Source organism: Larus michahellis, chromosome 3, assembly GCF_964199755.1.
Source record: "Larus michahellis chromosome 3, bLarMic1.1, whole genome shotgun sequence".
In the NCBI taxonomy this organism is placed as follows: Eukaryota; Metazoa; Chordata; class Aves; order Charadriiformes; family Laridae; genus Larus; species Larus michahellis.
This window is the reverse complement of record NC_133898.1, coordinates 19,152,886-19,180,530: the sequence shown is the minus strand read 5'-3', so window position 1 is coordinate 19,180,530 and position 27,645 is coordinate 19,152,886. Positions and strand designations below refer to the sequence as shown.

Sequence of the window (27,645 nt, the reverse complement as noted above, 5' to 3'; positions counted from 1 at the left end):
TTGACTTAGTTTCACTTTTAGTGGATGCACTGCAGGACACTTCCAGCTCTAGCTGGCGACCGTGGACATAGCAGGTTAGGTGCTGCTGGAGGTGAAGAGGCTGGTGCCCTGAGAAGCCGGGCAGGCTGCCTTTCAGAATAAGAAACAGAGAGGAAGGAAGGAAAGTTCTTGATGTTCCCACATGCAGCCCGGGATGCAATGGTCAGAGAGCAGAAGAACTACCGGCAGATTAAAACCCAGAGCGGGGGAACTGAATTTGCGGCTCAGGCAGCCTGTACAAGGAGATAATGATGTTAATTCCTGTGAGTAGTGAGCTGGATTCTGATCAACCTTGTGTAAGCAGGTGTACTCCAGAGATAGCAAGGAGCAGAAAAACAGGTTAATTACTATTTTTAGCAATGCAGTAAGGGCAGCCTGGACAAGTTAGCACTATTTCCCTGATAAGTGTTAGATTGTGGGTGGTCAGGGAGCGCAAGTATTTGAGATGGCAACTACTAATCAAAAATTCTGCCTGAGCTGGACAGAGGCAGCTTTCATCCACGGGAGAACATTCTCAGTCCCTCGCCGTGAGAATCAGGCTGCGCGCTATACCCTACCATCCCTTTAGTGTCCTTCCGGTGCTCCAGTCTGAGCTTTGCCCTGGCTGCTAAATGCCAGGGAAGACCTCCCTTCAGAGGCAGTGCTGCCTCTGGTACCAGCTCCTAGAGCCGAGAAAGTAGTTCCCTCTCAATGGCATGAGAAATCCTCGGCTTTCTGTGCTCAGTCATGGGGCAGGAGCAGGGATATAAAAAAAGAGGACAGGGAGAGTTGCTTGTCCATAGTATTTCTCTTGAACAGAGGAAGGGAGGGGAAGAAATAAAGCAAAACTGAAGCAGATATACCCAATTCGTATGCTTCTAGTAGTTCAGAAGAAAAACTATAGGACATCCATGATCAGGATGTTGTAATGGCTTAGGGACACCTGAGACAGAGGGCAGGTAAGCACTGAGGAGGGCCTGGAGGGAAAGTGAGGATGCTCTAGGTATTAAAATACCTTACTGGAGCCCTTATTATCATCAAAATGTGGGTCAAGTGTCCCAGAGAAAACAGGACCCTGGCCACCAAATGGTCTGAGAGAGTTGTTTTGATTGCCAAGTAGTGAAGTTAGTGATTTGGTGGTCAAAATCCTGTTACCATGCTCTGTTCTCTTGCATCATCTGATCATCTGTGTATAATTCAGAAACTTTATCAAGTTATTCATATCTTTCCCTGTCTTTGCAAGTTGCAACACATCTGTAGGGTGGTGGTCTCTTTCTCTATTACCCGCTGCAGTTGTCTTTACAGACTTAAGACATCCTGCTGAACAAGAGTCTCTCCTCTGATGAAGTTATGGGAGAAAAGCGTGCTCCCTGTTTTTCTTCTCACCTGGATTTCTTTTAGTAAACGGGGTGGAAAGAAGGCTGCTTACCTTCACAAAGCACTTTTTTCTTAGGTGGGTGTACAGATATGAGTCTCTAAGATCTGTGGCGCATTATCCGAGTGGGTAGGATCTGGGGTGGCTTTTGTCACGTGCAAAGCGGGACAGTTTCAGTCAGTTTGTTAATGAATTCTAGGGGGTTGGCGGCTAAGGTCATACTGGCTGACGTTTATTTCTACTTGCTAAGCTGTATGAAAAGAACCTTTACAATACCCCAAATCCTCACCTGATAGTTTCAGTGATTGCTGATACTATCACTGACAGAGGGATATTAGACAGGCCTTGGAAGAAGAAAGGCAGTTTGTAAAACTGATTGTTTCAAAGGACTTCTCCCACTTCGAAACCAGAAATTATGAAAAGGCTGAATGTTCTTGCCTCCCTGATGGGATGCAAACTTGCAGAGCGGCTCTCTGCAGCTCCGCACGTGCCACTTCAGCTTACTGCCTTTGGTGACGGATCGGCTGCTTGCACTGCCAGGCAGTTAAAGGTGCAGCTAGGGCTACAGGTGCACACAGCTTGGAAACAGAAAGGCTATTTTTTTAATTCTTTTTTGCAAAGGAAAGGAAAATGTGTGTGTTTCATTCTGAAACTGCCTGCCAGCGTTATCCAGGAAGGGTATGGATATAAGAAGCCGTGGCATCGTTCTGGCGGGGATTCAATCTGTTGTTGTAATTCCCACAGTGTGTTGTGCTGTCTCTGCAGCTCCCTCTCTGTCCATAAAAATAAATATCCTTCTGAAGTTTGTGGCCAATAGAGAATTTCGTTCATTTGAATTTTTTATGAGTTTACCATAGCTGTGCTCATTCTGTTTTGCTCTTTACTAAATTTTCTAAAAGACCTCATTAACTGTCCATGAGTGTTTTTTTCAGACTGGCCAAGCCGAGTGGCTTCTGCAGTTCAAGGTCCCTGCCAGGGGATTCCCAGAGAGGTGTTCTGGCAGCTGCATAGCAAAGTGATATCTTGTCAGATGCATTAGAATTAGAATTACTTAAGTTGTTTTCTATGTCATATTTTCCATCAGGAAATATCATTTTGAAAACTAGACTTCCTATGGGAATATTTCAATTTACACAAAATACCAGGGTCTTTTTCAGTCTAGGAGAAAATGAAATGTTTTGACTTTACGGCAATGAAGCATTTGGATCATTTACTTAATTTGCAACTTATACTGTAGTATTTGCAAACTATATTGTAGTATACTTTACTGTAAATTTGACATGAAACACTTAAAATTTAATTCCTTTACACAAAATCATTTGCTCCCAAGCTGTTTTCCTATATAAGATTTTATTTCCAGGAAAATTCAGATTTGTTCATCTTCATTCAAAACACGTGGAATGGAAAGAAAGAGAAATCATGCAGTTTCCTGCAAAGCAGAAATTCAGATTGCTGCTCGGATCCAGCACCTCTTCGGTACCACGGGCATTTGAAAGACCAACTGGTGCATAGCTGGAGTACCACACAAAGCAAACAAACAAAAAACCCCAAGGGCTGAAATCTGTTCCCAGTAAATATTTGAGTAATTTCAAAGTATTCATCAACTGCGGTCTGTCCATGAACAATTTGCAAACAGCCAACAAGTGCCAAATTTCACAAACAAACTGTTCATTGCAAATAGTTTGCCTCTTCACTGTGACTGAGATGCGTGTCGTTAAGAAGCCAACTGTTCTTAATCAAGTTTTTTACCCTCGCTGTAGTAAAAAAGCTGTATGTGAGGTGCAGGACAGTAGAGTTTCAGGCAAATGATATTTTGAAGACTTTGCTTAGACATTTCTTTATAAAAATTTTTACTGCTTTTTATCCAAGGATTCCTAAGTCCAGTGAGAATCATTACTTCCATTTTGGTAGCAGAAAAAAACAAGGCAAAAGGAGAAACTATACAATTTATCTTAGATCCCATTGCAGATAAGAAGAGCCGTGAATGGAATTAGTGCTCTCGAGTTCCAGTTCACAAAACAATATCTATGGGATGATGAGATGGCTTTTATTTATAATGGGTATTAGTGTGGTGCTCATCACAGAAGATGCTGTATAACTCAAAAAAAAAAAAAAAAAAAAATAATTCACCTTACCAGTTTACATAGCAGACTTACAATAGAGGTCTGTATACTCTTCCTTTTCTAGATGCAGAAAATAAGGCATAGATTGCGAATTATTTTACAGCGATTGAGGCTGGCAGTGGAAAAGTAGCGTGGGGCTGGCAGTGCTGTCTCAGCCTTTTCTGGCCTCCTCTCTCTTAATTTGGTGCTCTTATCATCATCTCTAAATTCACCTTTAAAGCAACTGCTGAAAGTACTTTGATTTCAAGATGTGTGTGAAGATAAAAGATTCTACACTCAGAGACTAAAGGTAAAACTGGAAAAAAAAAAGTAAAATAGCCCCAACACTGAAGCAGCTCACGGAAGGCAGGTGGTGATGATTCCTCCTTGATTATTGCTTAAGGACCACTATTTGCAAGCACCTTATCCCAGGAGGACTTGCTTGGGGAAAAGCCATGGGAGGAAGGCATCTTGAAGAGGTGTCATCTGTCATGACAAGTTGCCTGTCCTGATGAGTCTGATGCTGAGACCGCATTATGATGACTGATGAGGCCGTCTGGAGCAGTTAACTCAGCCATTTGTAATCATTTCTCTTACAAGCCTTTTGGTAATCAGTTTGGGAAATTCGTTTTGAACAGTGCAGGTTCTGAGGGGAAGAGAAGCGAAGTTTTTTCTCTTTTGCAGGAAAGGATTTAGATAGACATAAACTTGGGGAAAAATGAAAAACAAAAAAAAAAACAAGTATAAAATATCCTATCGTCCTTCTAGATGTTACTGCAAGGCTATTTTGTTTTATTTTTGTGTAGATGAAAGCCCCATTCACACGCTGGCTCTGTTCCAGATGCGCAGAATTTCACAAGATAGAGTGGAGTCATTTGGCAGAGACAGGGCTGGACTACCAGATGTGGGGACCTCTGGGGAGAAGGAAACAATACAGGTTGTTTTCTTTTCTAAACTTTGCAACCATTTTGTGATGTGAATTTGAGCAGGTTGTTTAATCCCGTGGTTTCTTAGCACCCTTACATATAAGATGTACGTAGAGTCTGCAACAAATCCATCATGTCCATTTTTTTCCCATGTGGTTCATGTCTTCTACTAGATGTTTTGCAGCTCCTTATGGGCCATCTTTTCAGCCCAGCCCTTCTCACTAGTTTTTCCACATCTGAGGAAGGCTGTAGTAGTATGTAGGAATACGTAACAGAGATAACAGGAAGCTCCCCTTTTCTGTGATAGGCAGATGGTAATAACCTGCTTCTTCCTACTCGTCTTAGACTGTGTTGAGTATTTGGATGGTTGTCTTTATAGCAGAAGCCAAATATAAGGCTGAGTAGGAGTTCACAGCAGCCTGGTTTGCATCAGCACAGATAACCTGGGCCATCCTGACCCCCCCACCCCCCAGAAGGCTTTGCCTTGAGATGAAGCACTGTCTTTTGTATCATGTAACTGAACTGCTCTGGTGCCATTCAGCAGAGGAGAGTGGTGACTTCTCTTATGTTAACGCTGAGGAATAGTTAAGATTTAAGATCTTTGGAAAGCAGCTATACAGAGCAAAATTGTGCTGCAGTGGTAAAAAAAAACCCAACCAAACCAAAAAAAAAAAACCAAAAACCAACACCCCCCCCGCCCCCCAAAAAAAACCCCAAAAAACCAAACCAAAAAAACCCCCAACCAACCAACCAAAAAAAAAACAAAAAAAACAAGAAACAAACCAAATCAGAGTATCTCCAGAGATACTGCTGCTCATTTTTCTTTTGCACCTGAAAAACAGAATGAGGAGTAATTTCCCTTTTACAGTCTCTACTCGTAGTCAACTCAGAGGTGTCTCTCTGGGTGAAGACAGGAGTTTCTCGTGCCTCGCCCAACTGCTTTGTGCCTTCATTTTGGCAGCACTTGCACAACTTGCTTGAGAAGTACTTTCACATCTAAATACCCCCCACTTGTAGTCAGAGATGCTGTCCTTTACCTTAAGCAAAATTAAATGTTGCAGTGAAAATAGACATTATAAGCACGTTGGCATCTTTCCCAGTAAAGGGAATATGAAGTAGTTTTTATTGTTACTGCCAAGACAGCTGTGTTTTAGATTGAGATAGTCATCTCACCCTTTTGCTATTTCTAAAAATAATGCAGCTTGCCTACCAATAACAAAAGTCTAACATTTTCTCTGGTACCAAAACAGCCTGTACGTATGTTGTTGTTCTGCAACACTATATCTTAACAGAAATGCCTAATGCAGCAAATAAATAGTTTTAGCCATACAAATGGCAAGAAATTCATAGCTGTCGCTGCTTCACAGTTTGTGTCTGTTGTACATATGTAGGGTTTCGTATAATTCCTCAGTGTTCACTTTATGTTTTGTGATGGCAGGCGTATTTTAAAAGTTTCTTCTTTGAAAATGCCATCTTTGGATTGCAAGGTTTCAGAATTATTCCACGTATTAAAGCTGGTCAAATCCTCTGGAGCTGCAGTGACCTTTCTAAAGGTGTTCCCTCTGTCTGTATGGTATACTCGAGGCACATTTTCTATGGGAAACATCGCTTCAGAATTTCTGCCTCTTTTGTACGAGGAATCTCCAGTTTTCACCTGAAGTTCCTGTGTTTTATTTCCTTTGCTTGGGGCCTATTTTAAATGTGAAGGTGTGGGGATGTCTGATTTAAAAAAAAAAAAAGCCCCTGGATTTATATTTCTATATGTGGGACCATTATCGAGCCTTCTGCCAACATTATCTTTCACGTGCGCTTGTGCAATAAACATAGAATTTCCCTCTTTTCACAGACGCAATAATAGTAATAATGATAGTAATGAGGAAAAATAAGGCTGACTTATGCCACTGCTATTGCTTTCTTCCAAATAACCAGTATTTACTGGCCACCATTTGCAGCTGTGATTATTGAATGGTTCCAGGCAGTGGAACAAGGCCGGATTGCTCCTGAGGTGGGCTTATGCCAGGTGGTGTGTGAGTGACTGTTTTGGCCATTGCCCCATGCTCTTTGAGGAGGAAGGATGATGCACATATCCAAAAAGCTTTTTTCATAGAGCACTGTGAAAGAAAGGGGTATATTTAGCGGTAGCATGCGATACAGGGAATGTGAGTTCCCAGGGAAACCTGGATGTATCAGCTGGAGTGAATTATGCAATTATAGAAGCTGCATGGTTGGAAGGGACCTTTGAGATCATCGAGGCCAACCACACACACACAAAAAAAACCCCTACACTCTCTGCCACTAGAGCATGCCCTGAAGTGCCAAATCTAGACGTTTCTTAAATACCTCTAGGGATGGTGACTCAACCACCTCCCTGGGCAGGCTGTTCCAGTGCCTGACCACTCTTTCAGTAGAGTAATTCTTCCTAATATCTTATCTAAACCTCCTCTGCCGCAACTTCAGACCATTTCCTCTGGTCCTGTTGTCATTCACCTGGGAGAAGAGGCCAGCACCCACCTCTCTCCAACCTCCTTTCAGGGAGTTGTAGAGGGCAATGAGGTCTCCCCTCAGCCTCCTCTTCTCCAAGCTAAACACGCCCATCTCCCTCAGCCTCTCCTCATATGACCTGGTCTCCAGACCCCTCACCAGCCTGGTAGCTCTCCTCTGGACCCGCTCCAGCACTTCAATGTCCCTCTTGTACAGAGGGGCCCAGAACTGAACACAGTACTCGAGGTGAGGCCTCACCAGTGCCGAGTACAGAGGCACCATCACTTCCCTGCTCCTGCTGGCCACGCTATTCCTGATACAAGCCAGAATGCTGTTGGCCTTCTTGGCCACCTGGGCACACTGCTGGCTCATGTTAAGCTGGCCATCCACCAGCACCCCCAGGTCTTTTTCTGCTGGGCAGCTTTCCAGCCACTCTTCCCCAAGCCTGTAGCGTTGCTTGGGGTTGTTGTGACTGAAATGCAGGACCCGGCACTTGGCCTTATTAAACCTCATACAATTGGCCTTGGCCCATCGATCCAGCCTGTCCAGAAGTATAAGACTCTTCCCAAATTAAGTCAGGCTGAACTGTGACCTTTTGAAATGTCTTGTGTCTGTATTAGAAATAATAGGAAGAAAGTTTGTTCTTCCTTCAGATATGAAATGTGTGTGAAAATGAACTTTTTTTTTCTTCTTCACACCCATCCAAGCTCAGTGCTGCAGTGCAGTGCAAGAGGGTTTTAAATGCTCACGTCTTGTGTGACTGTAGATGGATTCGAGTTGGAAGGGGGACATTTAGTTGCTATATATGAAAGCAAAAAATGTTCCCTAAACTTCGTTACGAGCATATCCAAAGCCAGAGGTAATGACGTGGTATGAAAATGCGGGAGGAGAAGCAAGTTACCACCATTTTCATCCTGATCAAAGAAGTCTTTGAAAGGTAATGCAGGCTGCTTCCTCAGAGAGTGAAAAGCCTCCTGCAGACCACAAAGATTCAGATCTGCGCCAAAACCTTCAAATACTCATTCCCATGATGTTTAAATGGTCAAGGAATTTTTGCATGTAATTTTGTCCACTGAAACTTAAGAACTACAGAGACAAAACTGAGTGAACATTGAATGCCACCCCTTGAAAACAAGTGACGGATCAAAAGGCAGATGTTGAGAAAAATGTGAGCTTGGTATTAAAATTTGCAGGGACTGCAGGGCCACTGAGTATCTAAATATCTGCAGCTGTGTTAAAGTGATAACTGCTTAGAGGTGCAAGTTTGTATATGCATTCTGGTTTAGTACACAGCCAATGTAGTACAAAAGAGGGTTTTAAGTGTGTAAAGAACAGGAGGTTGTTTCTGGGTTTGTTTCTTTTTTTCCTTAATCCCACTACTTAAAACAACATAGGAAGTGTGCAAATCTGATGAGAGACTCCCAACTAGGTCTATGTCTTAAATGTGGAAGTGGCCATGCAGAAATCCAAGGTAAAGGCACTGTATGGTTTGAAGTCAGTACGTGTAATGAATTATTAAAATTCTGTCAAACCAACTGTTATTTTTGTTCCTTGAAAGCCTGACCACTGTGCTTCTAGAGGTTATGTTAACTGGGAACAGGCTCAGGGGAAGTACTGTAGAGGAGTAATCTGAGACATGCAAATAGATGGACACTGAGAATAAGTGGGATTGGGACCCCAGTTCTGACAGATGAGAATCTTACTGGTATAGCATATATACTGGTAAGCAGCTGCTCTGAAGTCCTTTGAATGAGAAATGCTGTAACGGAGGGTCCTTCTAGGGGTCGGTCCGGCAAGCACTGGAAGGGCTCCCCATGGCTGCGAATGGAGGAACTCTCTAGTGTTGACGCACGTGGACCCAACGTTAATATTGCCCCTCAGTTTTGTTGGAGGTTTTTCTAAGCTACAGTAGACCAATACCCCAGACAACAGTGGAAGGATCACTTTATTTTTACACGTACAGAAAAAATTCAGAGCCTCTGCAACCTGGAGGTACTTTAGCGTGCCTTAGTAGAAAGGTTTCCGATTGCACAGACTTTATCTTGCGCTTTCCTGCTGGCTGCAGTGGCTGGAGGTCTGTCCGTGCTGTAGGAAACAGCTGGACGTAATGGCTTCTGGTTTTCACTGGTCAGTGATTCAGACGCATTGGTTATCAGTCCAAAGACAAGTATTGCCTTGTGTTGAAGTACCACAGCCCCACAAAGTCACCCTCCCAACACTCCTTTTCCAGTTTCGATCCTAAAATACCTAAAAGCTGATACAACGCACAAGCATCCAAAATTCTGAATATGTGTTTGTAGGTAGAGCTTTGCTGCTAGAAGGGCTTTTCCCCTTTGTTTAGACAGGCAGGAGAAGCGCATCCCTTGGTGCAGTCCTGCCAGCAGCCTCAACTTTTGAGGGGACAAACCCGAGTTGAGAGCAGTTCAGTAACTAACATTCAGTCCTCTGTTGCCCACAGAGATACTTAATTGCGCTGTAAAAGATTATTAGGGCAAAGATTACTCTACTGTTGGGTTTTTTAAAGTTGGGTTCTTGTATGCACGCAGACGAGTAACAACTTTAAGCTATTCCGGGTCTGGTCTGTAATTGAGACCCCGAGCTCTTTATCAGTGATTCGTTTCCGTTTCGTGGTCTCTTACTGGGCAGGTCTTCAGCAGCTGCAGAGCATCTGAGGTGTATGCTCTAGATGGCAGTATATTTTTAAACTATATTAGTTGAGCTGGGTAGAACATAAGCCTGGTCATTTAAATTGTGGGTTTGTTTTTTTTTTAATGCTCTTTGCATGCCACTTGCTTTCAAAGTAGAAATTAAAAGCTGCTTAGATTTTACAATATACATTCAAATGCCAAGAAGAATTCACAGAAAGCAGAAAAAAACCCAATATTGTTTCCCCTTGAATTTTTAAGAATAAAATGTGGATCTTAATATTTTTTTTTTTCCTGTAATGAGCAGCAACACGTGATACTTGGTTAATTTTTCCCTGTCACAGTGCTTTTGTGGAATTGTAATTTGGGTGTTCTGTGCTCCTCTTCCAGAGCCAAGGTCTGATGATCAGACTGCATCTCCCCCATTTAGCGCAGACTCTCCTTGCATCAGTAAATGTCCGTGGGATGGGGTAGGTCAAGGGACTGCCTAGTCGGTAGAAAAGAATGGGGCTGTGGAGCACCTACTTGCTGATTGAATTAGTCAGTTTTGAGGCATTTGGGTTTTTTCAATCAAAAGTTAATATTCTCTGTGAAAAGATGATGTAAAAAAAATACGTTGCTAACAGAAAGGGGCTAAAAAAATGTTTGAATAAGCCTTAGAAAGGCAAAAAAATTATAAAAAATTAGTCAGGGCCAGAAGGATAACACAGTTGTTGAGTTAAATACAGTCTTATTAGTGACACATGCTTCATGTACAGGAAGTGTATGCTATTCCCAAATTTACTCATCAAGCATCTGCCAGTCAGCGTTGTTGATCACTTCTATGCCTCATGCAGTGCATCTGACTGAATCCACTATCCACAGGTCTGCTACAGCCCACTAAATGCAAATTTTTTCTCCACAGCAATCCAGCACGGGTTCGGTGACACACGTACTATCGTTTATTTGCACTCATCAGGCTTTCAATATGACATAAAATCATTGTAACATAATGCATTATTAAATATATTTTCCAACTGAAAAAGATAAACTTGACAGACTGTCAGAGAACATTTTTGTACTTTAGAAAAGGTTTGTAAAAACAAACCCTGGAGTACATCCACCCATTAATGTAAGTAACGCTCACCAACTATTCAGAGCAAGAAACTGCATGGAATGAGCTTGCCCTTTGCCTCGTTCTCTGGCTTGACTGTAAACAGAATTTGAATTTTGCTTCTGAATGTCATTTAGACAATGATTTGTATGAGCATAGTTGAGTCTATGGATTATTCACAAAGCGTTTACTTGGGCTGTTTGTTGGTTTTGGTGCTGCTTGCTCACCTCGATATAATGTGTTCTTTGCGCTTTCATGGATGACTGAGTATGTTTGTAGATGGGAAGAGGGGAAAAACGAAAGTTTCTAAGAGGCTGTATGAGTACTGTTAGTGGGATTTTGAGGATCAGTTGTGAGTTTAAAAGCTTACAGGGAATTCTCAGGCAGTCTTTTTTGCCCTGGTTGCATCCCCTTACCCCACAAAAACTGAAACCAAAGACTTTTGTGGAGCCAGGAGCTCAGGAATCCTTTACAAGGACCTCAAGGGCATACACTCTCAGCTAGAGAGAGGCAAGCCTGAACATCTTGCTGGTCGTAGCCAGCCAGGGCTTCATAAATGTCAGGGTCCTGAGAGCTCTTTTGCAAGATGGAGATGTTGGGCTTCAGGGCCCCGCAGTGTTGGATCTGCCTCTTCCCAGAACGTCTTTGGCCTGCCTCTGGTTCCCAGAAGTCCGCAGAGGTTTCCATACCCAGGGCAGTACAGCTGTCTGTAAAATTTTTGTTTTGGCAGTTTTAATGAAGTGAAATTGGCTTTGTCCTGATTAGATTTTTTTTTTTTTTTTTTTAAATCAGGGAAAAGATAACTGTGTAATATTCTTTCTGTGGAAAATTGTTACCTTTTACTTAAAACTGGAATAACGTTTTCTGAAATGTCTGGCTTCCCCAGAGACTGGAAAATTCAGATCTTAATGGAGGCTGTTTCTAAACACATCATTGTATTATTTGCTCATAACGTCTCTATTGCTTGCTGTTATAAACCAGAGCCACAAACACTACTAATGTTGATTTCTGATTTCTACGCAAACAAATATGAATGATTTTGAGATATTTTTCCAGATGTAGGTGTAGCTGAAAGTACATGTTACTCTCAGTTATTAACTTACACATCCCTGGCAACTCTGAAATCTAGAGTACAGGTACATGCAGGTTTGTCACCTCAGGTTCACCACTGAGAAACTGGGAATAATACAGCTCAGCAAAGTGAGAAAGGTTATCCATTGAGTAATGGAGCAATATGCAAAGCTAGTAATGAGCAATACTCAGTTACATGTAGGTGCACTTTTTGGTTAAAAAAGGCATGGGTGTTTTGATAAAAATTCAATTACGTTTTTGCACTGCACGGAACTTAAAAAAAACCTCCATATGTTAATTGCTGGGGATCTTTCTTCCTTCTTCCAGAAAGGGCAAAAAAGGGAGGAAATGCTGTTTGTTTAAAAATGACCCAAGTAGAAAGATTTTCTTGTTTTTCCATTCTTATGTGAACATGCAGGGTTATTCTGTTAAAGAGGTATTTTTCATTAAAATAATACATAAATATTTAATTTAATGAATTTGTGGCCTAGAGGCTTGACTTCAGTATACATGAAACATTTTTTATTTTTTTACCAAAACTCTTGGTGAGCCGAATGAATTTCACATCCCCTAAGGAGATTCCTTTGCACAGGTTTAAAACCAGAAATGTCAAATGTTCTCTTCAGGTGCGCGTTTCTAGCTGTGATGGAGTACCTTTGGTCATGATTTGGCCCTGGATATTTCTTTAGGCAGGAATATCAAAGAAACCTCTGTTGTACCTTGCCATTCTTCTAGCTACTAAAAATGGAGCTGTCAGCTTCCAGTTCCTAATCCATTAATTTTTTTAAAGGTTAGGGTTACTGTTGACAAGTGACAGAGCACCCTGGTACTAACAACTGGGATGGGAAGTTAACATATCTAAAAAGGAGGAGACAAAATTTTCATAGTGCTTTTGGCTTCAGTATGAATTGTTTTGGAGAGGGGAGGAAAAAAACCTTTATTTTGTAAAACGGCTACGGTGTAGTGTGCGTTTGCATTACCCTTGCTGCGTGAGAAGCATTTGTTTAGCTGATACAGTCTTCTGTAATTACCTTTCTGGACGTAAAATGCCCTGAGGGTGGAAGAGGAAAGGTCTCTCCTTTTCCTAACCTATAGCTCACTCTGAAATCAAATCATTCCTCACTGTGAAGAGTAGCCTGTTGGCTATACAAAAACCTTTTACCCAGCATCTTTCTCTGAAGATAACTTAATTGGGAAAGATTCATAACTTCTGATACAATCTTCTTGTCTTCAAGTTCAGACCAATAGCCCAAGCAAATCATTTGAGATGAAGTTCCAAAATTAATCCTAAAGAATATGGGAAAAAGCAGTTCTTAGGTTGAAATGAATTGAACTGAATCCATTCCGTTTTTTAAAAATAGAGAAAAACTTTCAATTTTTTATGTTATCTCTTATGCACCTCTTACTGCTCATAGAGGGGAGGCTCGGGTGCCTGGACTGCCCTGTCTTTTCTGCTCAGATTTTCAACTTTATTCTTTTTATCTCAATTGGTATATATTGGTGACAGAAGGAACATTTCCACTTGGCTGAGGCTGAAGGTAGGCACGGTTTCTGAAGAACGCAGTGTGTAGTGCGTTCCAGTTGTCAGAGGCGTTTTTCTGAAGGTGAGGAGTGCCAAGGAATTTGGGGTATCGCAGCTGATTGTTGCGTTCCTAATTCCCAGGTAAGGCTGGTCAGGGTAGGAGCAGTGATTTAATGTTGAGTTCTGTGGCTGCAGCATTAAGGAGAGAAATGCACCTCAGTGACTTTGTCTCAGGTGATTTTTGCCATGGGAACACAGATGGGGAGCAGGTCAGTTTTTCAGGTTTGTGTGAAGTTTTCACAGGATTGCAACCCCAAGGCTTGGCTCTCTAAGTGCATAACATCTACGTTTGCTTAGGCCTATTTAGGGATAAAGAGGCCGCAGAGTTCTCGCCTGTGGGAGATCCGTGATTGGTGTTTAGGATATTAAATCATTGCCCATTCTGGAGAGTCACTGGGTACAGATGTACAAAGCAGGGATATCGATACTGGTCAGACATCTCACATCAGGCAAAACACACACTGCTTTTAAAACCAGCTTATTTCAGGAGCTCATTTTTTATTAATATTCATCTTTTATTTATTATTTTTATATTAGCATCAAAGTGAAGCACATTTGTAGGAAAAAATCTGCTTTTAGCAACTGTTATAACTATTGTAATGAAACCTGACATTACTTGCCACAACCAACCGTATCAGGGGCTACTGAAAGGCGTGTCAGCTGTGTCTTGATGTTAGGAAGGAAAAGCCAATATAAAGGTTATTCCATAGTTACTTACCACTTCATCATTCACAGTTGAAGGCAGGACGCTAGGTTTGATACCTACTCTCATAAATCACTGGCCTGATCTTCTGTGTTGCTACATTCCAGACAATAGTGGATATTTAGTTATTGTACCGTAACTTAGCATGGAGACCAGGTTTAATTGAGCCATTAGGGATATTAATTTTTTTCCAGTCAAGAATGGCTTACAGTACAGGGTGAAGTCCCTTCTTATCTGAAGATTATTACTCTAAGCAATGAGCAAGAGTTGCAGCTCTCACATAAGAATGGTTATTTTTCTCTTTGTTTCACTATCGTTGCTCAGTTACAGGAGTGTGCTAAAAGTGAGATTGCACCGAGAATGAGATAGGGCACGACTAACAGTTGGTATTTAAGCTTCTGACAAGTCCCTATGAAATTTTCAATCAGTGGAAGTGGGAAGCTGGGCTAAGCAGAGCTTTAACAGAATCAAAGCAGCGTTTTCCCCAAGGCTTCAGCTGTTTACCACGTTTACTATTATCCTCTTAAATGTGTCTTTTATTATCCGTTACTATTTATCCATTCAAGAGGACAGTTCTTCAGCACTCTGAATTAATTATTACTCTAAGTTAGTTAATTCCTATTGTTACAGAAAGTTTTACCAAACTTTTATTAGGAGGTATTATCAAATCGTTTTGCTGTTATTACAGTGAAGCTTAGGCTTGCACCTAAACTAAAAGAATTCAAGTAAGCAACTGTAGTATTATTGACAAAAATATTATTTAATAGAACAGAAAAAAGTACTTTTTATTTTCTTTCTGAAGAACAAATTCCTTATGGCTTCTCTGAGAAATCAGAACATATTAGCAATCTAGAAGTTTACTCTGTTCCATCAAACCAACCTTCCAAACACAAGTTTTGCCTGCCTGTATTTCTGTAAAGTTAAATCCTACCTTTGCCCTGAAGACCTCGAAAAATGAGATGAGAATACTCGAAAAATGAGATGAGAATCTTCAGAAAATCCAGCTGAAACATTCACAGGGAAAATCTGTGCTTTCAAAGTTTACAGAGTTCTCGTTTGCTCATTGACCTTGCGTGTTATTTCAGATACTGTTTCTCTTTGCCCCTCTAATATCATTGATTGTCTTGCGGAGCTGGTGCAGGTTTGTACAGATCCTCACCTGTTCTGGGTCACTGTAGTAGTCTAATCCCCAAAAGCATCTTTGAGATGCATTAGGTTGTTGAACAGGAGCTGGGTACATGTTGGCCTGTTCCACGTATGGGATCTCCACGTGTGAACAAAACTTTAAAACAATAAATTGAGGGACTGAAATGTCAAAGAGAACTTAGAACCAGTGTGAGATTAAAGTTTACGGTTTTCCTAAGTGATGATAATTTTGCTGTGTACAGCAATTTCTCTCCTGTCTCCTTCTGCGCACGTGTATCAGGAAGGAAGAACCAACCAAGAAGTAATAGATATTGCATATGGTCTATAAAGCTGTTTAAGATCTTTGTGCTTGATGTGTAGTATGCAAACAGCTACATCGTACATAATGTTTATTTTTCTTTTTTTTTAATGAAAGGTTTGAGCACTTCCGATCTCCCAGCAAGCAGCACTTCTCTTCCTCCTGGTTACTCTGCTTGGAACTTGACCTGGATCATGAGAGATACATCCCCTTTCTTCTCCCATAGAGGACGACACAGTGAGTAGCATTTATATGTTATTCTCAAGAGATTGTAACTAACTGCCTAAGGATTTTGGTATAATACTGGAGCAAAACAATGCAAGTGAAATGCTTGATGGTAAAATATCCTTACTGTCAGGCCCTGAGGGCCCTAATAAGCCCTACTGTCCCTTACCGGGCACCCCTGGGGCCCATGGACCCAGAAGCTCCATTTCAGCCCAGCCTAGGTTCAGGCTGATGTCCTGACGTGTTCTTGGCCCATCACCGTCTCCATGGAGGTGGCTAGTGACCTTGGCTGGCCCAACCTGCCCTGCTCCTTCAAAAGCAAGGTCCCGGACTGTAACAGTAGGGTGCTGCATTGGAATCCAGTGATACTATAAAGAGAAGAGCTGTGTACCAAACTTATTTTTTCCCTGTTCTCTGGTATGACCTATTTGCTGACAAACCATAGCCATTCTGCTGTGAAATACTATGGTCGTAGTTAGGACCAGACTGTATAAGGCAATATCTAATATGCAATCCAGAAAGTGGCTGAAGTAGAATATATCTACTATATATCTACTACCAGTCTCTATGAGGGGAGATAAGGTGCTGAGAGGCTAATAAGATTTACTCACCCCAAGCCTGTAATTATCTGCTTGAGGGAAAAGTTTGACCTACCTATATGAAGGAGTCCCATATTTCTTCAAATTTATGTTGCAGCCTTTTATGTGTGCAATATATATTCTTTCCACTGGCATACAATATCTGCTCCTAGCTGTTGTATCTGCTTGAACGATGAGGACACACCAATTTCATTTTGGAAGGGACAGTAGTACAATCTTTCTTCCCCTCACTTGCTTTTCTCAGATGTTGCAAGGATGATTTTTAATTTATCCTTTATTACTTCTTCCTAAACTGTGAGTTTCTCAGTAATACCATTCTAAGGGAAGGCTTTGTTCTTAAAACCTAAAAGCGTTGATTCCATCTGACAGCATCACATGGAGATAAATGTACTGCATCTAAGCAGAAATGATTTATTATGATTTTAGCTGGTTGCACAAGACCAAGTTCTACCATATTCCAACCATCTGTTTTGCAAGGAAAGGCAAGAATTTGATGAGGTGTTACACAAAATACAGTCTTCACTCAGGACAAGTCTAAACTGTTTTCTCCCTCAGTAGGTATAATTCAGGACATTTACCTTGAAACTACTGCAGAATCTTGAAGAGGGGCAGGAGTAATTTGGTTTTTTTTTCTAGCTTTGCACTTTAGCATTTCCAGAAGTTGGCAGAACCTCCTTTACATGAAAGGGGCAGCAGTAGCCTTCAAAATCACACATTTCAGACTGGAACACTGCATAGCATCACTAAGCGGACATACTTCCTGCCACTTCAGATATGCAGCATGTGGTACGTGGAGTAGAGCCTGCAAGCATAGCCCAAGCCTAAGAGGACAATTCTTAAAACTTCTCTATATTCCTCTGCATACCTGCAGCATATATGCACCTGAATGTTTATTAGTAAACTTCCCAGGGATCTAGATTTCTGTCCGGAACAGCTGTGAGCATGACAGGGGTGGACAGTGCCTTTCAGCAACTGATTATTTGCTCTGGATCTGAACAGCTCTGTGAAGGTCACACAGGGACTCAGCAGAGCAAGGCAGAAGGCAAATTTAGACCATCCAAGTTTTAGGCGAGTAACCTTGTCCCAGGACCCACCCCTGCCTTCTGATTCAGCAGTTAATCCAAAATCACACCAAAATCATTAGCAGAAATAAAACCCAGCAGTCCTTTACTAATAGAGTGTTTTCCTCTTCTGTCAGAAGCTTTTCTCCCTGCTCCCAGCATGATTAAGCTCACAGAATGCTCTATAAAACTTCTATCAAAACTTTGTTTGCCTAATCATCTGATAGGACCCATCTAATTAACTGTCTGACATTGCTGGAATGGGGCAATATTAGTTGTCTTCATTACTTTTTTCTTGTGTTCTGCTATTGAAAAAATCTCTTGGATTGAAAGGCTGAGTAAGTTGAAATGTAGGGTCCTGCTTGCTCTGCCAAACTAAGTTCCCTGCTCCTGTGCTCAGTATTAAAAATTCTAACGGACTGCCTGTAGTACTTCTGGCAGGAACAGTGCTTGATGATATCTTTGAAACTATACACGACAATCCTAAAAGATAATCACTGGCACAACAGGACACTTGAGAGTGATGCGTTCACTCTTGGACAGGGAACTGCTGGAGAGGGTGCAGCAAAGGGCTACCAAGATGATTAGGGGACTGGAGCACCTCTCTTATGAAGAAAGGCTGAGGGATTTGGAAATCCTGACAGCATCAGGATTCTGGAAGAAAGACGCCTGAGGGGGGACCTTAACAACACTTACAAATACTTAAAGGGTGGGTGTCAGGAGGATGGGGCCAGGCTCTTTTCAGTGGTGCCCAGGGACAGGACAAGAGGTGATGGGCACAAACTTGAGCATAGGAAGTTCCACCTAAACATGAGGAGGAACTTCTTTACCCCGAGGGTGGCAGAGCCCTGGCACAGGCTGCCCAGAGAGGTGGTGGAGTCTCTGTCTCTGAAGACATTCCAAACCCGCCTGGACGCATTCCTGTGCCACCTGCTCTAGGTGACCCTGCTCTGGCAGGGGGTTGGACCAGATGATCTCCAGAGGTCCCCTCCAACCCTATGGTTCTATGATTCACAAGACCTTCTCCTTTCTTGTCTAGAGGTTTCTAGGTTTGTCTCTATCCAAGCATTGATTAATCATCTGCCATCTCAGAGATGCAAAATCCACCTGCCTATTAGAAAATAAAGACTTAAAAAAAACCCATATGAAGTCAGAATTATCTGTGAGTTCAACCTGCAGGACAGGAGGAATCTTTAAATCTCCATATTTTTGTGTTTTCTTTTGTTCTCTTTGAAGTACGCCTAGACTATTTCATGTGGCTACAAAAAACTTTTAATGCCTTTTGCGTATGTAGACTTACGGTAGCGTATTAATCTCTCATTTGCAGCACTGATGGAACTCTGTCCTGAGGGTTACATGATTAACTGCACCCAGACACATATTTCATTTCTTGTCCTGGTTGGTTGAATATTAATTTTCTCTTCTGTATAGGTATTGTATAAGAAATCAATTGTCCACCGCATAAAATCCATTAAGATTCTGTAACAGGGGTTCCAGACGACGGGCACCCCCGAAAGCCTGGAAGCCTTCATGCAGTTAATTCCCCCCTCTCTGCCCCATCCTCTACATCCCCACCCCGGCCAGCCAACAACACTGAACCTGGAGCATGAGCCTGGCAGGGTATGGTGGCAACTGCAAACAACTGGAAAAAAACCCAATGTGATTCAGCCCATCTAAATTCTGTTTTGAAAGAAGAACACGTTTCATGAGAGTAACGGCTTTAAGGGTTGCCATGTTGGACTGTTTGGGAAGCAGGAGGTGGCTTTAGCTCTTCTTACGCCACTGCGCTCTCTGGGCATCTCTTTGCGAGATCCCCCAGGGGCAGCTGAGCTCCTTGGCTGTTCTGAACCAGCTCTGTGCAAAATGTAGAAGTACCTCTCTCAGGCTGTGTCACACTTCTGCAATACAGTTTACAGATTATTTTTTTTTCCTGTTTCCCCACCCCCGCCCCCCCTGGTGTTTAGGAAATAGTGGTGTTTTGGATTCCACAGTTAACTGGGACTAAAACTCAGGGGCAAATAGCAGATTCGGCTACCAAATGACTAGTGTGCTTACAAATGTCTACAAAAGATGAGTTCAGCAGAGGAGGAGCACATGCCTTCAAGAGTGCATCATTATTCACAGCTTTGATTTAATAGGGACTAAAAGCATAATCCAAAGGATGGCCTCTATTAACAATTTATTAATAATTTCACTCAGCTCGATGTCTTCAGAAAACAAATTTGACAGGCTTGTTGTTGTTTGATTTTTTTTTTATTTTTTATTTTTTACACTTTCTAATGGAATGTCGTCTGTGATGAGTTCATCATTTCCTGAATTGGGTTTGCTAAAAAAAAAAATAAAAAATGCATTGGACTAATTTTACTGTGGAATATTTTGGGGTCATTCTCGCTGTGTATTTGATGGTTAGTGGCATGGCGGTCGCTCAGTGACGTGTCAGATTATTGATTTTTTTTCTCTGGTAGGTCATGTGCAGCTTGCTGAATTCAAGTACTCGTGTGCACGTATTCAAAATACCATTTTGTTCATGTGAGTTGGATACCAGGTAGATACTGCTGACACAAAACTCAAACAAAAGGGAAGAGAAACAAAAGGGAGAGAAAGAGGGCACCAGCCAGATGAATTTGTGTTACAATTAGGTTCCTATGACTACTTGTTTTAAAAACCTACAACAAATCAGACTAATACTGATGTCTTCAGAATGATAAAGCCATCATGACACTTAGCTCATCGTGGCATGGATATGAACTAATTGTTACAACAAGTTCCTATTTGGAAGGTGAAATAAAGTCAGGGGAGGAATGAGGAGAATAATACTTTGTCCCAGAGGTAAAATGAATCAATTCTTTCTTAGTAAAGATATTGCAAAAGTGATGTACTACCTTAATTCAAACATCCTTTTTGCAGTCTTAGAAGTTCTGTCACATAGTTTTGGAAATAGTGTTATGACTATAATAGCGCAAGACTTTAATTAACAGCAGTTATTCACACCAGATTAATAGAATTGCTTGATAAAAAATAGCAGATGCGGTGACCCCATATACATATGCAAGAATTGTTTAACAATTAGATGGTATTTTTGCCACGTGCAATGGTGCTGAAATCCAGGGGGAGGAAAATGACGGGAAAAGCAGCATCTGTCTAGCTAAACTGGAGGCTGTGCTAAGCAAGAAAGATGAAAAAAATCTTATTAGGGAGAAATTTTTAGTTTCTTTCAAGTTACTCTTTTCCTTATATCCTCTTTCATCTGTAGACAATATGCTGATGACAGCTCAACATTTTTTCAATAATAAAATAACATACAGTAAGACAACAAATGTCTCTTCTCCCTGTCTCTCAAGTATTCATTTTCTCTAGAGATCTCTCAAACTTCATGCAAGAGGTCCCTTGTATGAATTGTCAAAACATGACAGTTCATCCAACCACTGTTTTGCGCCAACTGGAGCATGTTTTCTAACAATGGCTGTTAGTCGGTACTTCAGTCTTTTGGCCAGAACTGGCATTAAAAATGCACTTTCATTTATTGTTTTTGCTGCATGCATGGGAGACTTGGTGGACAAATATTTCTTGTGTGGAGGATGAGCTCTGTCACTTCTCAGAGCTGAAGAATGAAAATGAGTGCTATTGCTGGTTGTTCTCCTCACACCCCCTCCTCACACCTCTCTCTGTAGCTGTCTTGAAAGACTGTGCTTATAATTGATTGATAAAGGAGTCCTGGCCCTCTTCTTTGTAGCTTGATTTCCACCGAACAAAGCAGCTGTCAAAGATTTTGGTGATTCAGTCCCTGGTGTGCACTGAGGAGCTGGGTGGATATAAAGTATTTGCTGTCATTTTAAAGATTCTCTTAACAAATAAATGAATGGTTGCATTATTGCTGCTTTCTCTAAGCAGTGGCCCATGCAGCTGTGGCTCACTCCCCAGGGGATTAATTTAAACACTCCTGGTACCAGGAGATCCCTGGGGAGGCAGGCAGCTCGTCCTGCGCCTGGCACTGGCCCTCTTCCTGGGGGCCATTCCCTCTTCCTATGCAGCAGGTGTCTTTATGCCTCCTGGGGTGTGGTACTGCTCCTCTAAAACGTTATTTCTTCAGAAAGCCATCGAATTTTAATAGCTCCCCCCCCACCTTGGCAGAAAACCTTAGCAGGTTTTCCTCTCAAAGTGGGCAGTGAGGGGACGAGCAGCGCTGGCGCAGTCAGCTCTGACCTTGCTCAGTGGGTAGCGTGCCTCAGCTATACCCTCGCCCAAAACATGCCAGGGATAAACCAGCTGCTGTGAAATCTTCCTGGCCCACAGCGAGCTCTGACGAGCCCTCGGGGGCATGCACCTGTGAGGGCTGGCCCGGCAATATGGGCCCCCTCCGGCACCAGTGGCAGCGCAGGCCTGGTGGCCTCCTGCCACCCTGACAGGGCCAGGGCTGCTGTCCTGCCATCCCTGTCAGGGATGGGCCCCACTCCTTCCTGGTGAGCTGGAGGTGGAGGGGCTGGGAAGCCTCTGCGGAGCGAGCAGGTAGGAAGAGGCCCTGGGCAGCAGGAAAGGACAGGGCACTGCCTTGAAGGGTGTGTGGGGACCTGAGGCAAAGGGGGCAAGACGCTGAGGGTCTGCCTTCACCGACCCCTACTGCGACACCTCCTATCCTCCCCCATACCCCAGCTGGCCAAAAGGACATGTCCCCATCCCCTAGGTGAGGGCCTGGCCACCTTACCCGGCACTGGGGTTCGGCCAGGGCTCTGGGCCTGGCCTGGCCCCAGGGATCACAAAATGGCCGCCGGGGCGGTGGCTGGGTGGGGCGGGCTGGGCGTCCTAGCGGGGAGAGAGTGGGGACAGGCTCACCCTGACTGGACATCGACACTCAAGGTTGCGGGAGCATACATGAAGACTTGCTGGTGAGGAGGAAGGACACATCTCTAAGTAGCTTCGAATTAAAAGGAGGTCCCTGACAAACACAGGCCTCTCCTCAGGGCAGGGAGAGAGGGGTTGGTGTGCTGACAGCTGCTCTCCTCACCGCTTCGCTTGCACTAACTGAGGCACGTCAGGCGGGATGGACCCCAAAGCCGCGCTGTACGGAGCGATGCCATGGGGCTCCTTGAGTGCCTCCCCAGTTCCTCCCCTTCCCTGTCACGCCATGCTGCTGCTCTCACATTTGTCAGCTCCTGGAGCAGCAGCCCAAAGACCAGGCAGTTACTGTCAGCGCAGGCATTTGCTGGGGTGGTAAGGCCTGGGGTACCTGGCAGGGATACAGATGTCATACTATTCCTTAAAATGTGCCGGTTTGCCCTTTCTTAGTGCTGAGCAATGGAAGGAAGCAGGTGAAAATATCTCTTCAGGCTTGCTTTCTTGGCAGAAACAAGGCAGTTAAACCCTGCAATTGTTTTTTTCTCTTTAATTTGTGCAACTGCTGACACCTTTTTCCCTTTCCCCTTGTGTTGTTTTCTGTGCTGTTCCATCGTCTGGTGGAGTTGCTCATTTTAAATTGCTGCTGTACCTCCAGTTGCACGGTGGAAAGGTGGCACTAGGGATCCATTTGCAAAGAGTTTCACCCCTTCTTTGTGCCAGCAAAGGGCCCGCTTCCAAGGGCCAGGCCTGTATTTGGTGTGCCTTCTTCCATGAGGTCCTCCTGGGTGTTCAGCAATCTGCTGAGCTGACAGCCAGAGATCACGGTCTCCTATTTATGCTCCATTTTTGGGGAGAAATACTTAGTGCTGTAGGCTTCCTTGTATCACGCCACATTGTACCCCGTACTGGTGGATAGAAATTCAGAAGGGCCTGATGAGGCAATCAAAACCCTTAGATTTAACACCCTGTGCCCTTTTCTATCCAAAGGGAATGGGGAAGGCTTTAGGAACTGGCTCTGTCTCTAGGATTAATAACTGGAAAATCAATTTGTCATTTCCCTGTCATAAATTAAAAGCTTATAGGCCTTATAACATGAGTATAATAGAGGTTAGTGGGTATTGATGGAGGTCTCAAAGCTCACTCAGCAGAGCACATCTCTACTATACAATTTAAATTATGTCTCCTCCACAAGGAATATCTGTCAATATTTATATAAAAAAAGACATCCTGCACAAAAATATTTTATCTGTTTCTATACTGCTGTTGCGATTGTTGCAGCTGCAAGAGGTGTGTTCTTGAGGGAGGCTGTGGTCCCATTTTGATCGCTGTAAGTGGCCTCTACATTGTGCATTTGTGTCTGTAGAAGTAGTATAAATTAGTTGTGTTTAAGCTAATGAGATGCCAGGTAGGATGTACATCTCTAAGCTGGTCCTTCTGAGAACAGAGAACCTCAACCCACTCCCTTGTCCGTTGTAGTGAGGTTAGAAAACAACCACACCTTTCCAAAGGGGTGACCAGCTGAGAGTAATAAGAGGAGTGATTTGTAAGAGTCAGCAGACCAGGAGTGAAAAGGACCCTTTTAAGTCAGGCACACTAGAACTAGAAAGGAGCAGTCTTAAAAGGAAATCACCTGCTGGTAAGCTTTTTGTGGTTTAAAGGAGAGGTCGTTTAAAACAAATAAACCTAGTCTGTTGTTGGGCAGATGAAGAAAGGATAATCAGACTAGTTTCTTTAAAACAATAGGCTTTTAATATCTCTTTAAATTAGAGTATTTTTGTTCTAAATAAGGCATGTTTCTGTGATGTGTGGTTACGTAAATGATCTGAGATCATTCAAAGAGCGAATGATCCATAATCTGACCTGCAGCAATGTAAGAGGATATTTCCTGCAGATTACTGTGTTTTGGCATATTATTTATAGTACTATTTTAAGATATTTGTTTATTAGAAAACTCTAATGAGTTTAATTGAAACAGATGTAGTTGCCAGATATTTTAGTTGTTTGTGCACAAATTATTGCTGTTAAGTATGTTGACTAAAAATAAATAAATTGAAGCACTCACAAAACTCTAACGTCATTAGACATTCACAGATTCCACTGTCTTTTCAATTGGATAGTAGTTTAATTTACTTTTCAGTCTGTGATTGGTATCCTGTATCTTCTTACCTACCAGAAATTGAAATGATTGATGCCTACAGCCTTTCTTAAACAGGTGTTTATCTTGATTTGATTATAAGAATCACTTTTGTTTCCTCTTTAAAGGTGTAATGATGATGAAATAGACTTCTAATAAATTAGCTGTTCTGTTTCTCTAGCATACGGTGGTTGCAGATGCAAAAGATTGTTGGACAAGGGATTGGGTTTTTTTGCAATGTTATTAAAAAGAGACTTTGCAATTTGCTGGAACTTAAATTCCTATAGAGCCTTTAGGATCTATAATGTCAATATAGCTGTGGCATAAATGCATATACTAGATATAAATCTTTGTGACATCTCTTTAAAAAAACCCACCAAAAATCACAAAAAAACCCCCACTTTACTGACTAGGCACACTATTCACAGTCCTAAAGCTCTGTATCTAGTCAATTTATATTGGTAGTAGGTTTGAAAAGTAATCACTGAAAGTTGTGTTAGATTTAATTACCTTTCCTGCAGTGCTTGCTGTTTTTCAGAAAAGGTATAATGGCTTTTATTCAGTTTCCAAAGGCATATGGCTACTTCTTTATGTGTTTAGCTGGGCAAGAAAAAAATAAACTTGGTGTCGTGTTTAAACATGTTAAGACAATAATTGACAGCAATTCAAATATTGTGAAGCTTCTGTATTTGCAAATGTGGTTTATATGGTCTTGCAGCAGCTACCACACCAAGAGCAGCTATTCAGTGAAACAAATGTATGCATTGTATATAATGCTTTTTTTATAAAGTATATTACATTGTCAATACTGAAGGACATAGCAAAAGAAGAAAAGCTTGAGGGTAGCAAGTTAATGTTAGGCTTGGATGACTGGATGCTGTTTGCATAGACTTTGCTGTGTTGCATCAGATAACATTTCTTTGCCATAACATTGTTTCTTTGTACTGAATAGGATAATAGGACAGAAATTTGTTTCTTATACAAGATTCATTTCAATAAGAGCCTATGAAGAGTGCAGATTATCTGGTGATGTGGGGCAAACTATTAAGTCCTGTAAAAGATGCAAGCAAGTTTTCATTAAATCGCAGGTGCTCTCAGATGTGTGAGCCAAGTAGTCTCCTCCTCTGTGAAGGAATAACCTGTTGTAAAGGCTGTTCAGCTTGACCACAACAGACATCTTAGATCATATCCACTTTTCTGTAGGCTATTCATTGCAAGGGAAGGAAATAGTATTGCTACATGCCTTTTTTTCCTTTACTTTCACCCCTTCAGGCAGAGGCATTAGTTGTCTGCAGGGGTCATAACACTAAATGTGATGACTGTTATTTAATCACATACCCCAATTAAGTTGTCCCTTGTAGGTCAGAGGCCTGCTGTGTTAAGGGCTTCACAACCAATTGATAGCTCCTCTTTTGAGGAGGAGGTTCTGGAAAGTGAGACTGAACAGGGGAGCTGAGCTGGCTGTCAAGTGCTTGTAGGCACCGTAATTAGAGTGTCAGGGGGCGAGGACTGGAGAAGGAAAATGAGAGTGCCTTGTGGATATCCGTGAAGGGCTTCTCTGCTTGGGGGCAAGAGGGTAAGGAGCACAAAGGCTTCTGTTCCCAGGAGCTGGATGCAAGGAGTGGAAGCAAACAGTGACTGCTGGAAAGCTCATGAAAATATGCCAGACTGGTGGGGGAGAAAAGCCCACGAAGAATGAAATAGTTGATTTGAAATGATTGTTCTTGCCATGTGTTGTTCTTGGCCTGGGCTTTCCCTTCTGTCGTCCTGTGGGTTCTGTCAAAAAAGTCCTTGCATGAGGTGTGTTTCTCCCCCTGCCTTTTTTTTTTCGACAGTGCCTTAAAGCACATAGTACTCAAGGTGTTCCCCGTGACTAAACTATACAGTAATGAGGGTATGTCTTCTGTAAGATGCAGTTGAGTATATGGTTGCTCTTTTGTCCATTTGGGCTTTGATACAAATTTCAATAGACTCCAAACACTTTATAGGGTTAAAAAAATGTTGGGTTTGTTTTTTTTTTTTTTTTGAAAGAACATCTAAGGGACTAGAGATAAGTGGTCTGAGGTTTGGGTATGATATTGCAGTAGTAAACTGTATAGCATGAATATATCCACTGTTCCCTGCTGCCTACATTGAACTGTGCTTCATATATCATGAAATTTATATTGATAACATAGAGGCCTGAAGAGCGTAGCAACTTGTGCGTTCAAATTTCAGGAAATATGTATAATCCTTCTTACTGCTGCTTTGCGGTGTATATGGATTCCTTACATTATATTGTTTCCATGGTGTTCTGAAGCATTCAAAATGCTGAGCGAATGATAAAACACCTGATTAAGAAAATCAAATATAAACTGGAAAAATAGGCTCTGCTCCTTCCAGCTTGCTGTTAAAAAAGGCAAATTAGCTGGGAAAAGTATAGTGAGAGGGCAACAGTATTAACCTTCAGATTAGAAAATGTTATATCACCAGGAGAATAGGCTGAACTACATAAATCTGTGCACACTAAGGAGAAATTAGATGTTTAATAGAGAATGTAATTGAAGTTTAAAAAAAAGTTAGTTAATTTGGCTAATGTCAATTCAGATTATTTGTTCCACTTGCATAGATACGGCAGGACAGTAGACAGTGTAGAAAACTCCAAAAAAAAAAGCTGTATTTTTTTTTTGTTGGGCTTTTTGAAATGGATCTAGCCTTTTCAGAAACGTTGAGTTAGTTCAGAAAAGTTTCTTTCCTTTACTGAATATTGTGTTGAGTGCTGACTGTGGTGACAAAAGCAAGTGTATACAGGGCATTCCAGAAAATTTAGCAATCTTGATGATTAAAGGTAAAATCCATGCAGCTTATTGCTGCATGTGGTGTTAAGCAACTTGAATTACGGTGTGATAGTAAATTGGACACTGGGAAGTGAATCATAGTTGCACCAGCAGGGTAATTGGTTTCTGAAAGAGAAACATCTCAAAAGAAACGGCTGTGCTAGAGGCAGATGCTGGCTATACTGCCTGGAGGCTAAAGTTTTGCAGCAGCAGATCAAGCTTCTGCTGCCTCAGTGAAGCGTTTCAAACCCAGGGAGTCAGAAGGTTGCTTCGCGGGGTACAGTGCCTATGGCTACCAGCATGTCCCATATGCCCAGGATATATGACTCGCTTTGCAGAGTCCTGTGCTCACTGAGATGGAACATGACTACGAAGCATGTCAGTAGTCTGTGCACTGTAATGGTCCTGGTTGAATTTGAACCAGCATCCCAGAAGAGATTGGCTTTCTGTCCCATTTTATCTGTTTTTATCTATTTAATCTATTTCCTTTTCAGTCTAGATGACGTCTTTCCCTGCTTTAGCCTGTACTGCGCTTTT

General features: G+C 42.1%; 1 protein-coding gene across 2 annotated transcripts in view; it reads left to right on the top strand.

The window, feature by feature from the left end:
* ALK (ALK receptor tyrosine kinase) overlaps nt 1–27,645 on the top strand; it is a 328,498-nt gene that overhangs the window by 70,543 nt on the left and 230,310 nt on the right. For both annotated transcript variants that reach the window (XM_074578928.1, XM_074578927.1), the window contains exon 2: nt 15,558–15,677. In XM_074578928.1, the coding sequence (XP_074435029.1) occupies nt 15,558–15,677 (120 nt within the window). The remainder of the gene's footprint in view (nt 1–15,557; nt 15,678–27,645) is intronic.